A 16,346-nucleotide genomic window follows, 5' to 3' on the forward strand; every position below is an offset into this window, starting at 1 on the left:
ATTGCTTATTAATTTGTGGATTCAAATGTATTTCATGTATTTCAATCCATTGCAGTTGTTGTTCCTGATGTTCAGAATGTCTTTTCGTCATGACTCCACTAGTCTTTTGATCACTTTCTTGCCATCTGGTGTGACAAGGTATTCCAGGCTTATTTTGCACAGTTCTTACTCCAGGTCTGAAATCAGCCATTCTCCAAGGGGCCTTAGTTCTTTTTAGTGGACAATAATATTTAGTTGCCATATCTAGGCACTAAATGTGTTCATGATTGTTGGTTGGTCATTGTTTCAGACTGGCTTTTCAGTGCACACAGATAGGAATTATCTATTTTTAAGTTATATAAAATGTCCTTTGAGTTAATTCTAATTTTCAGTGGCGTTCAGAATAGTAAGGGGTTTTATTTTTTAAAAGATTTTATTTATTTATTCATGAGAGACAGACAGAGAGAGAGATTGAGAGAGAGAGAGAGAGGCAGAGACATAGGCAAAGGGAGAAGCAGGCTCCATGCAAGGAGCCTGATGCAGGACTTGATCCCAGGTCTCCAGGACCACACCCTGGGCTGAAGGCGGTGCTAAACCACTGAGCCACCTGGGCTGCCCTGCCCGGGTTTTAACTTACCCTGTTCAATCTTACGTCTTCATCTCCTTTTACCTATGCTATAAATCAATATGTTAGTATAATTTCTGCTTTATTCTATGGAATATATACACAGTCCCAAAATAATATCAGCACCTTGGTGGCTCAGTTGGTTAAGTGTCCAGCTCTTGATTTCGGCTTAGGTTGTGATCTCAGGGTTGTGAGATTGAACCCTGCACCGGGCTCAGCACTGGGCATGGATCCTACTTAAGATTCTCCCTCACTCCCTCTCCCTCTAACCCTGCCCCCCATCTTCCCAATACTGCCTCCAAATAGTTTAAGATATTTTACAGTTCTTGCTGTTCCTATGGTCTATTCCATTAGGAACACATAGTCAAATTAGTGTTTTAAAATTACTTGAAAGAATTCTTCTCTATTTTGTTTTGCTACCAACTTGAAGCATCCTTAAGTCATGTAACATTTAGGATTTTATTTTATTTTATTTATTTTATTTTATTAAATTTATTTCTAAGTAATCTCTATACCCATCATGGGCCTTGAACTCACATCCCCAAGATCAAGAGTTGCTTGCTGTACTGACTGAGCTAGCCAGGCACCTGTGTGTGTGTTTTGTTTTGTTTTGTTTTTCTTTTGGATGTGCCTTTTTAAAATTAAAAAATTTTTGTTGTATGATTTTGTAAAACATTCACATGGCTCCCAAGACAACCTGTAAAACAAGATATATTCAGACATATACCTTTTACTTTGCTCTCTTTCCTGACCTAGAGATAACTTGTAAAAACAGTTTTGGTTTTATCTTTACACTTAAAAATAACAAATTTAGGTAAATGCTAGTATTCCAAACCCATTTTCCTCCACATTTGCTGCTTTTTAAAGTATACCCTGGCAGTCGTGTTCTAGCAGCATATAGAAATGTCTGCCTGGCTTTTTATAGAGCACAGTACTCCTTTGTGTTTATTCGGCTGGTTCCCTATTGTTAGACATTTAGGTTTTTTCTTTAGTCTTTTACTATTATTGATAGTGTTGTAATGCATAGCCTGTACATATGCCTCTTTTTTTTTTTTAAGATTTTATTTATTTATTCATGATAGTCACAGAGAGAGAGAGAGAGAGAGAGAGAGAGGCAGAGACACAGGCAGAGGGAGAAACAGGCTCCATGTAGGGAGCCCGACGTGGGATTCGATCCCAGGTGTCCAGGATCGCGCCCTGGGTCAAAGGCAGGCGCCAAACCGCTGCGCCACCCAGGGATCCCATGTACATATGCCTTTTATATTTTTTTTCTTTTTTAAAGATTGATTTATTTATTCATGTTAGACACAGAGAGAGAAGCAGAGACACAGGCAGAGGGAGAAGCAGGCTCATGCTGGGAGCCCGACGCGGGACTCGATCCTGAGACCCCAGTATCGCGCCCTGGGCCAAAGGCAGGCGCCAGACCGCTGAGCCACCCAGGGATCCCTGCCTTTTGTATTTTTGCCAGAGTATCTTTGTGATAGACCCCTAGGACTGAAATTGCTAGAAATGCACCCTATCCCCAGGACCTCCCCCAGTAAAGATTGTGTCATTTTGCTTTCTTACTAGCAATGGTCAGAAGTTCTGTTAAGCTATTTGAAGTGTCAAAAACAGATTCTGACCAGATTGCTGTCATTAATTCCATGGATTCCTAGAGTTGAGAGACCTCAGAATTGGAAGCACTGCTCTAAGGCCCTGCTACTCAAAGTGTGGTCCATGGACTAGAAGCACAAGCATCATCTGAGACCTTGTTTGAAGTGCAGAATCTCAGGGTTCTCTCCAAATTTACTGAATCAGAACATGCAATTTTTAAATATTTGTTTATGTGAGAGAGCATGAGCATGAGTGGGGGCAGAGGAAGAGGGAGAAGCAGACTCCCTGTTGAGCAGGGGCCCGATGCAGGGCTCCATCCCAGGAGCCTAAGATCATGACCTGAACCAAAGATAGTCGCTTAACTGACTGAGCCACCCAGGTGCCCCCGGAATGTGCAATTTAACAAGATCTTCAGGTGTTTCACATCACATTAAGATTTGAGAAGCACTGGTCTTGAATTACGGTCTTTGGTGCTTTAGCCACCAGCCAATGTGGCTACTTAAAGTGAATTACATTGAAATACAGTAAAAACTTCAGGTCCTCATTCATATTCCTAGCCACATTTCACATGCTTTCTAGCCACTTCTCAAACATTTCCATCCCTGCAGTAATTCCAGTGCACAGCGTTGGTCTGTGGCTCCAACGACCTCTAACCTCTAGCCGTGTATGGCTGTTTTAATTTAAATTGAAGTTACATAACATTCAAAATTCAGTTCCTCATTTCCATTAGCCTATTACAAGTGCTATGCTTTACAAGTGCTTTATTGCTATGTATGGCTGGAGGCAACTGTATGGAATGGTGCATCAATAAAACATTTTTGTCATTGCAGAAACCTCTGTTGGACAGCTCTGGTCCAAAGGTTTCCAAAAGTCTGGGTGAGCCATAGGAAGGCAGGAAAGAACATTCATTGAAAGCCTAAGATGGTAGGTACTTTTTATATAGGTTACATTAATTAACCTTTAACCCATACAGGTGGTTTTATACTTATTAGAAAAAAACAGGAGTTCACCTGGATGGCACAGTCAGTGGAGCATCTGATTCCTAATTTCGGCTCAGGTTCTTCATTACATGAGTCATGGGATGGAGCCCTGTGCTGGGCTCTGCACTCAGCTGGGAGTCAGCTTGGGATTCTCTCTCTCCCTCCGTCCCTGTCCTCCCATTTGTGTGCGCATTCCCTCTCTCTCTCTCTCTCTCTCTCTCTCTCTCTCGGACTCTCTCTCAAATAAATAAATCTTAAAAAAAAAAAGACAGTTTTGAGAGACTAATTCAACTTCATAACACTAATAAAGGGTGGAGTTAGGCCATCTGATTTGATTCTTTCCACTGTAGTCACAGGAAATTCTTTCCTAGAGATCACATCTGGGGTACAATCTCCAGCCTTTTATCAAACAAAACACGATATTAACCACTGTTTGCCACTTGCCTGCACCTGTTTCTCTTCTCTTTCATGTTTCAGATTTCCATCTAGGCCCCAGTGTTCTCTGATTCCTGTGCTCATATTCGTTCCTCTAGAACCTTGCTTGCATTTACTTCTAAGTGTCTCCTAGCTATACAGTATTTGTCTGCCTTGCATTTTAATATTACAGAATTTCATTAACATTATGACATCTCATTTAACATTACCACATCTTAAGAATGAGTTACATTTATTCACTAATCTCTTAAACATTTACTGAGCATCTGCTCTAAGTGAGACATAATCTAGTGGGGGGGAAAGAAAACCCACACTACCTTTCCTTACCAGCCTTTCAAAAAATTATTTATTTATTTATTTATTCATGAGAGACAGAGGCAGAAACATAGGCAGAGGGAGAAGTAGGCTTTCTGTGGGGACCCCGATGTGGGACTCAATCCTGGGACCCCAGGATCATGCCCTGAGCCAAAGGCAGACAGATGCTCAAGCACTGAGCCACCCAGCATCCCACCTGCCTTCCTTTTAAGGTAATGATATATACTAGTATGCTTTCTAATCTTTGAAATTTGGCTTCTGTGGCCTTGAATATGCCTTTTTAACAGACTGTAGGTTCTTCAGAGTGCTAGCTCCTCATGTTTATTAGAATTACGTGATACACTGATGGCTAAATTTTTGAATCATAGAAATGTAGATATGGAAAGACTATAACCTGTTATCGAGGTTGCTTCTCACTCTGTAAAGAAAGACTATTTTCTAGCTTGTTGCCAGTATAATTTAAAATGCTCTAGTAATAGACACTGGATAATCTTATATGCTGAGTGTGTGGATTTGGTCTAAATGAATATTTCTTTTCAGAATTGTTACAGGATTTTTATAGATGGGCTGGAAGTTATTGTTCTGTGCCAGGTATTTACAGGTGGCAGGTGTGATGGATTTCACAATCTCCCCAAGGAAGCTGTGCTCAACACAAGTCTTTTAGCCCTAATATGAAATCCTGCTTTAGCTGACAAGGTGCACCCCAGCAGCACAGATTTATTGAGACATAAAGTGAAGAAAGATGATTTGCATTCCAACAATGCATTTTATCACTCATTTGAAACTTTTTTTTTTTTTCCAGATAAAAGGGGGAGAATAACTCAGTGGTTTGCTATCCTTGTTGTATATTAAACTCACCTAGGAGGTTATTCAGATAGACTGGTATTTGGACCCTACCTCCTGAGAATCTCATTGAGCTGGTTTGGGCTGAGGTCAGGTTTGTTTATTTGTTTTAAATCCTCCAATGATTTTTTAAAAATATACATTTTACACTTAAGTTGAGGACTGCTGGTCTAACTTGTAAGATAAGAGCTAAAGAAATAAATCAATCTGATCATTGTGTCTCATGTATATTTGATGTAAAACTAGTGTTTGAAGTAGGCAAGAACTCGTAGAGCTTTTTCTTCTTCATTCCTGAATCTTCTTGGAAATTGTTGACTTTTCTGGTCCGTAATCAGGTGTTTCATCCTCTGTGAACCTTCTCTTGCCAGTCTGGATCCTTTCTTCCCCTTGGGCACACACCCAACCCTGACACTTTCCCGTTTTGTTGTGGTTCTGTGTGGTGGGATCTCCCTCCTTGACTAGACAGAAAGCTAGCTCCTTGACATGTTTGAAAATGGCCAGTGTCCATTAAGCACATACATGTACCAGACACTATGTTGGTAGACGTAATGTCCCTGTCCTCTTGGAGTATAGAGTTGGAGGGAAGAGATCCATAAGCAGCGTGCTAGGTGCTATCATAGATGGAGGTGGTACTTTTTCAGGGCACAAAGCGTGAGCCTCCTGATCTGCTCTGGGTAGAATAGGGTCTGGGACTGGGAAATACTTGGGCCTTTTAAATTCTGAATCTCGGGCAGCCCAGGTGGCTCAGCAGTTTAGCGCCGCCTTCAGCCCAGGGTGTGATCCTGGGGTCCCAGGATCAAGTCCCACGTCGGGCTCCCTGTATGGAGCCTACTTCTTCCTCTGCCTGTGTCTCTGCCTCTCTCTCTCTCTCTCTCTCTCTCTGTCTCATGAATAAATAAATAAAATCTTAAAAAAAAAATTCTGAATCTCCCTTTAAAAATTTTTTTATCCCCTCCTGCTTTTTTTAAAAAATGATTTTATTTATTTATTCAGGAGAGACACAGAGAGAGGCAGACACATAGGCAGAGGGAGAAGCGGGCTCCATGCAGGGAGCCTTACGCAGGACTCGATCCTGGAACCCCGGGATCACAACCCAGGCCAAAGTCAGATGCTCAACCGCTGAGCCACTCAGGTGCCCCAAATTCTAAATCCCTTTTGCTTGGCATGTGTTAGGCACCCAACAAACTTTAGTGAATTGAAGACTGAAGAGCTTCTGGGCTGAATACATGAATAAGAGAAGTTAGAAGATAAGGTTTCATTAGCAAGTGTGTGCATGAGTATGTATTTTGGAATGGAAGGGATATTAAGATATGTACTTTTATATTTTCTGGAAGAAGAAAGAGGGGCAATAAAATGCTTTGAAACTCTTTTCTTCTTTCCATCCTTAATAGGAAGTTCTTAAATTCATACTATATTCAAGTGGTAGTAATGTGGCTGGCAGTGGCCACATTCATTTATCTCCTGCCTGCTTTCCCACCCCTGCCCCCTAAGTAGCGATGACTCTTGTTTGCTGTGCTTTCCGGTGGCCTGGCTCTCGCAGCGTGCAGCCACCTGAGGAGGCATGTCTTAGAGTTGGACCACATCCTGCCATTGAAGTTCATGGCGGGGGAGTTTCCATCTGAAAAACCGTGACAGGATATGTCCCATGGTTAGGTGCACGTTGCTTCTGGCAGCTTCCCTTAGAAAGGGACAAGTTTTTTTATGGTTTAGAGAGGCCCCCATGTTCAGTTCCAGATTCGTGGGAACTTGGACCTTGTCCAGATGCTTAAATGTGAAGCCATGGTAACAAAAGTTGTGTCCCTGTCCCCAGCTACATACTCAGGATCATGTGAGGAAGGGGATCTAAATGAAGAAATGGTTCCAATTCTCCTGCATTTCATTGTCAACTGGTATCCTACTAACACACATTCTCCACATAATCCTCACAACTATCCAGAGAAGAAGTATCATTACCCTCCTGTCACAGATGAGAAAAATGACTGAAGGGCTCCATAATTCACCCACAGTCGTCCAGTGTGGAGGAGGGAAAGGAAGTCAGTGCTCTCAGCTCTTAAAAGACTAAATAGATCAGGTTCAAATTTGCTTAAAGAAAGGGACCTGAGGCAACATCCTGTCCTCCCTGGAAGAAAGTCTCAGGAGTACAGAACTTTGGTGCTTCTTCACATGATCCTGAGTATGTAGCTGGAGACAGGGACACGAAATGGATACATGTTCCCATGTTTTGGCTTTGGTTCTCTAACTTCTGTAGACTCCTGGTGCTCTATATAGACCAAGTAGCAAATTTCTTTTGTTTAGCCTAAAATCTAGAATAAGTTTCTCCTTTAGAAAGAAGTGAGCACAAGGGGAAGAGGTCAGAACCCCTGGATCCATGTTGTTTTATCACGCTGTGATGGGTAGAGCATCCCTAGAAAGGATGCTACCCTTGTGGGAGCAAGTGCTGAACTCTGCTCACCTGGATGAAAATTTCCTTCAGTAGCCTAAAAAAATGTCTTTACATCTGGCCGGTTACTGATACCATTCTTCCTCTCGAAGGGTGGAGATTCCTTCAGTGCCTTCCTTTTGAAAGTAACATAGTAAACAACATGAAATAATAGAACCTTTTGAAGAGCCATCTAGCAAAGCAAATAAAATCAAAGATGCTTCTGCTAGCCTAAGAGCAACGATTCCACTCTTAGGTATTTCTCCAGAGCAAATGATTCCTTTAAATTTCATGAAGCAAATAGGAAGTCATTATATTTGTAGGATGCTCTGAGTAGTCCCCATCAGGCCATCCTGAGTGCTTATAATCAGGCCATCCTGAGGAGATTATATCTTAGCATATCAGCAACCCATTTGTAAAAACCAGAAAAATTCTTAGCTATGTACATTGGGAGACATAGGCGAGAATATTTGCAGAGGCATTGTTTATAAGAGCGCATGCACACACACATACACACACACACACATTCGAATACAACCTAAATATCAAGAAGGGAATGGATCAAGTGATGATCATGTAGTAGAAAGGAATGAACCAGAACCAGTGTAGCAACATGGATGACTCTCCCATAATGATCAAAATAGTGAGTTGTAAAAGTAAACATACATATTATGCTGTTCATATAGAATTTTAAAATAGGCAAAACAATACTATTTATTGCTTAGGGATATTTACATAAATATTAAAATATATGGAAATGTATGGCATAAATACCAGGAGAGCTGAGGCGGGGGACAGCAGGAGGAGGATGTGTTGATGTTGCCTCTATTTTATTCTGATAGATACATAAATACATGTTGGCTATACATTATACTTTGTTATATTATATATAAAATAAAAAATTAAAGCTGTGAAAGAGTAGTCCCAGATGAGACTGGCAAAGAGAGCCAGGAGTCAGATGATGGGGTGCCCTATAGGCCATTTTAAAGTTTAGTTTTTGTTTAAGCATAGAGGGATCCATAGTAAGGTTTCAGGAAGCGTGGGAGTGGTTAGCCTTCGGGACACCGACTCCTGCTACTGAGTGGAGATTGGGTTTGTGGAGAGTGGCACAGTTCACACAGTAGAGCGCTTTCTCCTTAAACTGCCATTTTCTCCTGCTTCCAGAATGTTCTTCCTTCCTTGTTCTTTCCGTCTTCTCTGGCCATACCTCTTCATCCCCATGTTTAATTCCTCATCTTTCTCAGGACTGTTAGTGTTGCTGTTTCCGAGAATGTTTTTTTTTTTTTTAACTTCTTTTCTTTTTTAGGTATATATCTTAGTATCATGTATATCCCAACTTCAGTTACCATCTCTTTGCTCTTGATTCTCAAATTTGTTTCTACAACTTAGTCCTTTTTCCCAGCTCTAAATTGCCTACTGGATATTTTTTCTTGACTGTCTCATAATTAAAGTCCAGCATATCTGAGATGGAGTTATTATCTTGTGCAGATGCGCCTTTTTCTGCTGCCCTTTGGCTCTTGGTTAACCATATTGAGATCTATCCAGTTGCCTGATTTAGAAAACCAGGTATTCAGATCCTCTCTGTCCACTGTCCTCTTTAACTGGTTTTCATGTTAGGCATTAAGGGAAGGTCTTGGTGCTATGTGCTATGACATATTTAGGGACTCAGGAATGATTACTGACTTGCTGGTCACTTTACTCTGTCCCATTTAGAATATTTCAGTGATCTCACCACCAGCAAGATAAGATGCGAACTTTAGAGCATTATATCCAAGGCCCTTCTTGATCTGGCTTGTGTGGACTTTTACCATCCTCATCTGCTACCATATTCCTCTCTTACCTCTTTTGCTGTTACAGCAACCCACTTGAAATCCCTGATTGTGCCATATTGCCTTAGGGCTGTGTGCCTCGGTATATGCTGTTCCTTTTGCTTAGAATGCCTTTCCTTGCTGTGTTTGGCGACCTGTTGAAGTTTTGTAAGCTAGCCCATTGTAGCACTTGTCTTGCCCTAATTCCTAGTTTATGTGTCTCTTTATCCCCAGTAGACTCTGAACCTCTGAGGTACAGAGGGTGCCTATTTAGTTTGATTGTTTTTTTTAATTTGAGAGAGGGTGTGTGCACACATAGTGTGAGGGAAGAGCAGAAGGAGAGGGAGAGAATGTTAAGCAGGATCCATGCCCAGCACAGAGCCCAACAGGGGGTTCCATCCCATGACCCTGAGATCGTGACTTGAGCTGAATTCAAGTTGGACACTTAACCACCTGAGCCACCCAAGTGCCCCTCAGTTTTTACCTTCATGTCCTGGCATGTGGCAAAGGCTCTACCAGCGTGTTTAGTGTTGACTCACCCAGTGGACTTCTCCTTTCTCTTTCTGTCCCTGTGCTAGGATTGTTTGAGGTCAGTTGCAAATTACTGAAGCAACATTCCAGAGGAAAAAAATACATTGTAAACTCTTAGAGACAAAGAGATCTTCTTTGTCTTCTGCATTCTTAGTATTTTCTACTTTGCTTAGAGAATTATTTATATAGAGAGCAATTTAAGCAAAAAATTGCAGTGTTCCCATTCCTGATCTCTGATCTTCCAGGAACTATCTTCATAATCTATTTTCAATTCCTTTTTTGTCAGTCTTCAAGTTTTCACTCATACTGCCTTCTGCTCATCTCCCAGATGTTTAAACTTCCTTGCTCCTTTAATAAGATGATGATGATGATGATAATAATAATAATAAATCTGTCTTCAACACTGTTGCTTATTCTTCCATTGGCAGTTAGTTGTGTCTCCAACTAAGGTCACTGGTGTCAGGGTTATGGTATCAAGCCCCGTGGTGGGCTCTGCACTCAGCACAGTCTGCCTGAAGACGGACTCTCTCCCTCAGCCCCTCCCCACCATGAGCTTGCTCAGTGTGCACACGCGCTCTCTCTCTCAAATAAATAAAATATTAAACAAACAAACAAAAAGAAACCCAGAGATCATTTCAACCCTTCCCCCTCAGGGTTAATGGGCTGCTAGGTTCTGTGCACTCAGCCCCTGTGGCATCTTTCATGTCATCCTCTACTTTTCATCGGCACTGACAAGGCTTTGGTTGGTTGTTAAGATGCCTCTTTTTTTAAATGCCAAAGGCAGAGTCTGGGTTTTTCTCTTTTATGGATCCAAAGTGCCAGCTTCTGGAGCTAGGCTGATTCAGAGGCTTGGCTGCACATTGGAATCACCCAGGTAGCTTGGAACATCACTGGTGCCTGGGATCCACTGCCAGAGATGATGCAGTTGGTCCTGGTACAGCTGGACATTGGTGTTCAAAATCTCCATTATTCGGGGGTACCTGGGTGGCTCAGTCGTTTAGCGTCAGACTCTTGATTTCAACTCAGGTCATAATCTTGGGGACATGGAATCGAGCACTGTGTCCGGCTCCGCACTCAGTGGGGACTCTGCTTGAGATTCTGTCTCTGTTCCTCCGCCCATGCACACTTATGCATGTGTCCTCTCTTAAATAAATAAATAAATAAATAAATAAATAAATAAATAAATAAATAAATAAATAAATGCTTTAAAAAAGTGTCCATGATTCAAACATGCAGGCTACCTTGAAAGCCATTGCTTCTTAGTTGAAGAAATCAAGTCTCTGGAAGAATGAAAGATGAGAAAATGCTAAATACTTACTGCATAGGAAGAATTTAAAACTAGAGTTAAAGTTGCATTAAAGAAAAATCACACATACACTTCAGATAGTATATGACATAGCTTGGAAATCAGTCTCTATGTGATCAGTAAAGTGGGGGAAATATGTATTTTTCTGGGAATGAAGGGGAAAATCAGAAATGTGAAAGAGTAAAGATACAGTGACTCAAGATACAAAACTTTAGTTTTTGTGTAACCAATAAAGTGAAATAAAGAAGCACCTGGAATAATTAGAATATTTCTTTGTGTGGACTGTGTGTGTGTGTGTGTGTGTGTGTGTGTGTGTGTGTAAAGAATAACTTGTGAATTATTCTGATTTTCTCCTTTATTTTCTAGGAATATTTTGAAGACAATTGCCCTGGGTCAGATGTTGTCCTTGTGTATATGCGGGACCGCCATCACCAGCCAGTACCTGGCAGAAAAATACAAAGTGAACGCCCCTATGCTTCAGAGCTTTATCAACTATTGCTTGCTGTTTCTATTTTATACAGTGATGCTGGCATTTCAGTCAGGTAGGTCAAATGTGGAAATGACCTTTTCAACAAATTATTTTCATAAAAATGTTTGGCTTCTAGATATTTAGAAAATAAAATGTGAAGTAAAGCCAAAAACAGAAAATTATTTTTTCATAGACGTTAGTAGAAAAGTATGAATGCTATGAAAATAGTGACTGGACATTTATGTGTAATTCTCTGAAATTGTTGATTAAAACAGGAAGCACCAAACTATTTCAGAAGTTGTCAAAAAAAAAAAAAAAAAAAAAAGGCACTGGGGTGCCTGGCTGGCTCAGCACAGGATTCTTGATCTTAAGGTTGTGAGTTTGAGCTCCATGTTGAATGTAGAGATTACTTAAAAAAAATAAAATTAAAAAATAAAAATACAAAAAAAGTGTAGATGCCATTATGAGTTAGGTTATTTTTTTTCTCCTGTGGTTGATACATTTAAGAGAAAATACTAAAAAACCCTTAAAAAGAGGCTCACTCTGCAAAATATGTATTTCCAGCCAAGTGGAGAATGTTAAATGGAACGTCGGTTGCATGTGGATCTAGTCTGTGTTGTGAGAGAAACAAAGACAAAGAATTGACAAGGAATTAACATCTTTATCACTGGCTTTTTCTTTTTAAGAATTTATCAGTTTTTTCCCCCAAGTTTTATTTATTTTAGAGAGAGAAAGTGCATGCATACAAGCAGCGGGAGGGGCAGAGGGCAAGAATCTCCAGCAGACTCCCCACTGAGCCTGACATGGGCTCCATCCCACCACCCTGAGATCACCACCTGAGCCGAAATCAGGAGTCAGAGGTTTAACCACCTGAGCCACCCAGACGCCTGGGTGAAATTGTTTTAGAATCATAGAATTATGATTTCTAGCTAGCTAGAAAATGGGAAAAGCTAGATTCTGGCCAATATTATTGTGTCAGGCATCATTTTAATTGTTTAATGCATTTTGGTTATGTGTTACCTCACTGGATCCTCCCAAGGAAGCAAGTAGGTGTGACTATTATCTCCACTTTGCAGATGAGGAAACTGAGGCATGTAGCACCTAGGTGACTGGCTGTGAGTCATATAGGTGGGATGTGGTGGAGCTAGGATCCAGCCCAGACAGCCTGCCTCTGAGCCCCACTGTCCCCACCGCTCTGCACCAGGAGCTACTAGTCCTGGCAGACATCCTTCCCGCAAGGATAGAGCAGGACTCATGAAATAGTCCTTCATGAGAATAAATGATATGAAATTGAATTCAGAAATGTGAAGACGATGGGTATAACCCAAACTGATCGAGAAGGGCAGACCTTCCATTTTCATCACTTTAAGGTCTGTAACAAATCAGTAGTGTTTGCGAATCATCATATAATGTGAACCTGGGTGCATCAGTGGTGTTCCAGTGTTGGGATCGGTGATTGACTTTTGAAAGAAAGTGGAAACCAGTTGTGGGAGGGGGAAAAACATCTTATGGGGAAGGTGTCAAATTTGACAAGAGCTTTAGGAGTTGGAAGTAGAATTGGATACATGGTTGATAGCTTTGGACTTTGCTCCTCTGTAAGCATTGGCCTTAGGAGAAAGTCAGTGTGACTCATAAATATATCGGTGAGGTCTCCCCAAAGGGATGGTTGGTGGGCACCTGCCATGCCATATTGTGTTGAGGAAGACTAACTTTGTATTTTCAGATGTTCCTGCTAATTGGGCTTTAATGATAATTATTTGATTATGATTCCCACTTGTAGGTTATTATTATTATTATTTTTTACCATAAAGCCTTCTCATATCTGTGCTAACTATATAGCTCCTGTCTACTAGATCCTCAAAAGGAGTGAATTGCTGTTAAACTTGAATAAAGTAGAATTTGGGAGATAAAAGGTGTTTCTTCAAGGGTCCCACCAAGTCTTTTTTTTTTTTTTCCAAACCCATCACTGACTTAATTTTCTCTTGAAAGCACATCTCTTCCAAAAGAATGACCACGTATAGAGGTTAAATAACCAATGAATTCATAAGAAAACATTTGATTTTTTTTTTTAGAATAATCTGTACTTGTCCGAAATGGCAGCATCCAAACCCATACCTGGATATTATATTTCTGTTACAGTAGGAAAGGAAATCTAATCACTTTTGTCCTATTTACTTTGTCTCTGGTGTTTTCTTTAAACACTTGATCTATGCTGACAGCTTGGGTCTCAGAAAAAAATGCTATTGTAGGCATTTTGGTTATAAGTAATGGAAATTAGGAGTGGCCGCATTCAAAATACATAGTAAACCCTTGCTTTGACTCTTCAATCTCTAAATTAACTCACCTAGCATCATTTTCAAGTCACATGTCCCAACCCAAATTTTTTTAATCCAGGTGGTGATAACCTTTTGTGCATCTTGAAGAGAAAATGGTGGAAATATATCCTGCTTGGACTAGCAGACGTGGAAGCTAATTACCTGATCGTCAGGGCATACCAGTACACGACTCTCACCAGCGTCCAGGTAAGGCGGCATCCTCTGACCAGTGTGGGTTTTCCAGGTTCAAGAAAAGAATCTGAACCCATATGTGCTAACCAAATTTTATTGAAAACCTGTTCCTTGCAGAAAACCTAAACATAGGTGGATACTATCTGTTTCTTCATGGAGCATATGTGCTAATGAGTAAAACTTCCTGGAATTAGTGAAAATGGATACAAGTTAATAGGTTCCCAAACTGCCAATGCTGTTGCAGAAGAGAACAGCTTCTACCAAAATAAGCATAAATATTTAGTTGGCAATTGATGTTATGATGTTGACAAGAGTTCTTTTTTAAGTTTGCCTAAAGATGGCATATCAAGGGAATATACTTTTGTGCTACAGACCAGTAGGAAGTTTTCTAGAAAGTAGATATTCAGGACAAAGAACCATTGAGATCACTGGAAGGAAACTTGTAGATATCTGGGGTAGAGATTAAGCATCTTGGGTAGCCAGAGGTAAAACTGGTATCCCTGTTCCTTTTTTAGGTTTATTCTGGCTGGATTGAAAGAAAAATGTTCCTGCAGAGCAGAACTTTTTAATTCAATGTTGAGAAGACTGATTCAGTTGTCTTAATATTAGCAGACTCTGAGCTGTATCATGACACTGACTCACCACTGCTAACAATGAAATGGTTTAAGAAGGGAGGTGAAGGTGAGAGACTCTGATACCAGGTTTAGTCTTCACAGTATAGTAAATTTGCAACTTTTGGGTGCATCAGTTTTCTCACTAGGAAGCAGAGATGTCCTTATTTCATCTCTGGAAAAATTGTAGTATAATGAGACTTATTTGACTTGGAAGACATAAGGATTGATGAAAATTCAGTACTGTCCCAACATGAATATACATTAAATGCTACTGTTATTGGAAATGCATCATATTAAATATTTCCTCTTCTGGGGATCCCTGGGTGGCGCAGTGGTTCAGCGCCTGCCTTTGGCCCAGGGCGCGATCCTGGAGACCTGGGATCGAATCCCATGTCGGGCTGCCGGTGCATGGAGCCTGCTTCTCCCTCTGCTTATGTCTCTGCCTCTCTCTCTCTGTGTGTGTGACTATCATAAATAAATTTTTTAAAAAATTAAAAATAATATTTCCTCTTCTGTAACCTGGTACTAATTTGTTTTTTAAGGTTTTATTTATTTATTCATGAGAGACACACACACACACACACACACACACACACACACACACACAGAGGCAGAGACACAGGCAGAGAGAGAAGCAGGCTTCATGCAGAGAGCCTGATATGGGACTCAATCCCAGGACCCCAGGATCACACCTTGGGCTGAAGGCAGATGCTCAACTATTGAGCCACGCAGGCATCCCAACCTTGTGCTAACTTGTGCTAAGCATTGTCTTCATCAGACCTTTTGGTTTGGGGAATTATGCGTTCAGACAGATAACAACAGGAGGCACACAGACAACCCAGCATTCATAAAAATTAAAACCAGAAGTTATCTAAAGGATGAAGTTAATCACAAATAAGATTACGTGTGCTTTTAATTATGGGTACTAAGCATATATGTATGTAGACGATGGCATTGTTCTAGTCACATCTACCCTCCTAATCTCATATGCAATTTAATTGCTTGATTATAATTCCCAGAAACTTTGGTTGCTTGATGACCAATGATTGTCAGTTTTGAATTGGTACAAGGTCTAAACATAGCTAAGCAAAAACACTTACAGTTGGGTCTTTGTGACTGAAGTCCATGCCTTATTATTGAAAACAATTTCTTTGGGCATCTGGGTGGCTCAGTCAGTTAAGCATCTGCCTTCAGCTCAGGTCATGATCCTGGGGTTCTGGAATCAAGCCCCACATCAGGCTCTCTGCTCAGCGGGGAGTCTGCTTCTCTCCTGACCCTCCCCCCTGTTTGTAATCTCTCTCTCTCATGCTCTCTCTCTCAAATAAATAAAATCTTAAAAAAAAAAATAAAAAGAGAGAGAAAAAACAATTTCTTTCATTCTAGCCTCTTAGAAGAACCTAAGCATTTGGTTGTCAAAAGTTAGGTGCTTTTGATCCTCGCAAGGAGTATATTATAAAAAGGGCATCTAAGAGCTAATGCTCCCTGCTGCAGTGGGTGGTGACTGTCACTGGGATTCCTTAAACTGATTCTCTGTTTGGGTAAATCTGCGGGGCGGGTGGAGGCTTGCCTCAGGGGGTCTCTGTACCTCCTCCTTAAGGATTCCTTCAGAGATTCTGTAATTGCAGCCACTGATGAAGTTCATGACATGGCCATTGGCATTGCGTGGACTAGGGCTCCCACTTGACGGCCACCTCTGCTCATCCCCACCCACAGCCAGCTTCTCCTCCATTGCATTTCTCTGGTCTTTCTAGAACACAATGCTTTTTGAAGCCCTGTCCTCCATTCTCTAAGGCTTAATTCAATCTCACTTTCTCCTCTGTGCACTATCTCTAATAAAGTATTTCTAACAAAGTCTAACTCATTTTGTATGTATGCCTCCCCTACCCGAGGGTCTGACTTAGTACCTTGCCTACTGTGGCTGA

At 40.9% G+C, this 16,346-nt stretch overlaps 1 protein-coding gene across 3 annotated transcripts in view; it reads left to right on the top strand.

Annotated features, from left to right (window-relative positions):
• SLC35F2 (solute carrier family 35 member F2) overlaps positions 1-16,346 on the top strand; it is a 49,014-nt gene that overhangs the window by 22,548 nt on the left and 10,120 nt on the right. For 2 of the 3 annotated variants that reach the window (XM_072729901.1, XM_072729900.1), the window contains exons 2-3: positions 11,201-11,376; positions 13,698-13,825. In XM_072729901.1, the coding sequence (XP_072586002.1) occupies positions 11,201-11,376; positions 13,698-13,825 (304 nt within the window). Of the gene's footprint in view, positions 1-3,027; positions 3,122-11,200; positions 11,377-13,697; positions 13,826-16,346 lie in introns of all 3 variants that reach the window. The other variant, XM_072729902.1, reaches the window with a different exon arrangement.

This window comes from Vulpes vulpes, chromosome 12, assembly GCF_048418805.1.
Source record: "Vulpes vulpes isolate BD-2025 chromosome 12, VulVul3, whole genome shotgun sequence".
In the NCBI taxonomy this organism is placed as follows: domain Eukaryota; kingdom Metazoa; phylum Chordata; class Mammalia; order Carnivora; family Canidae; genus Vulpes; species Vulpes vulpes.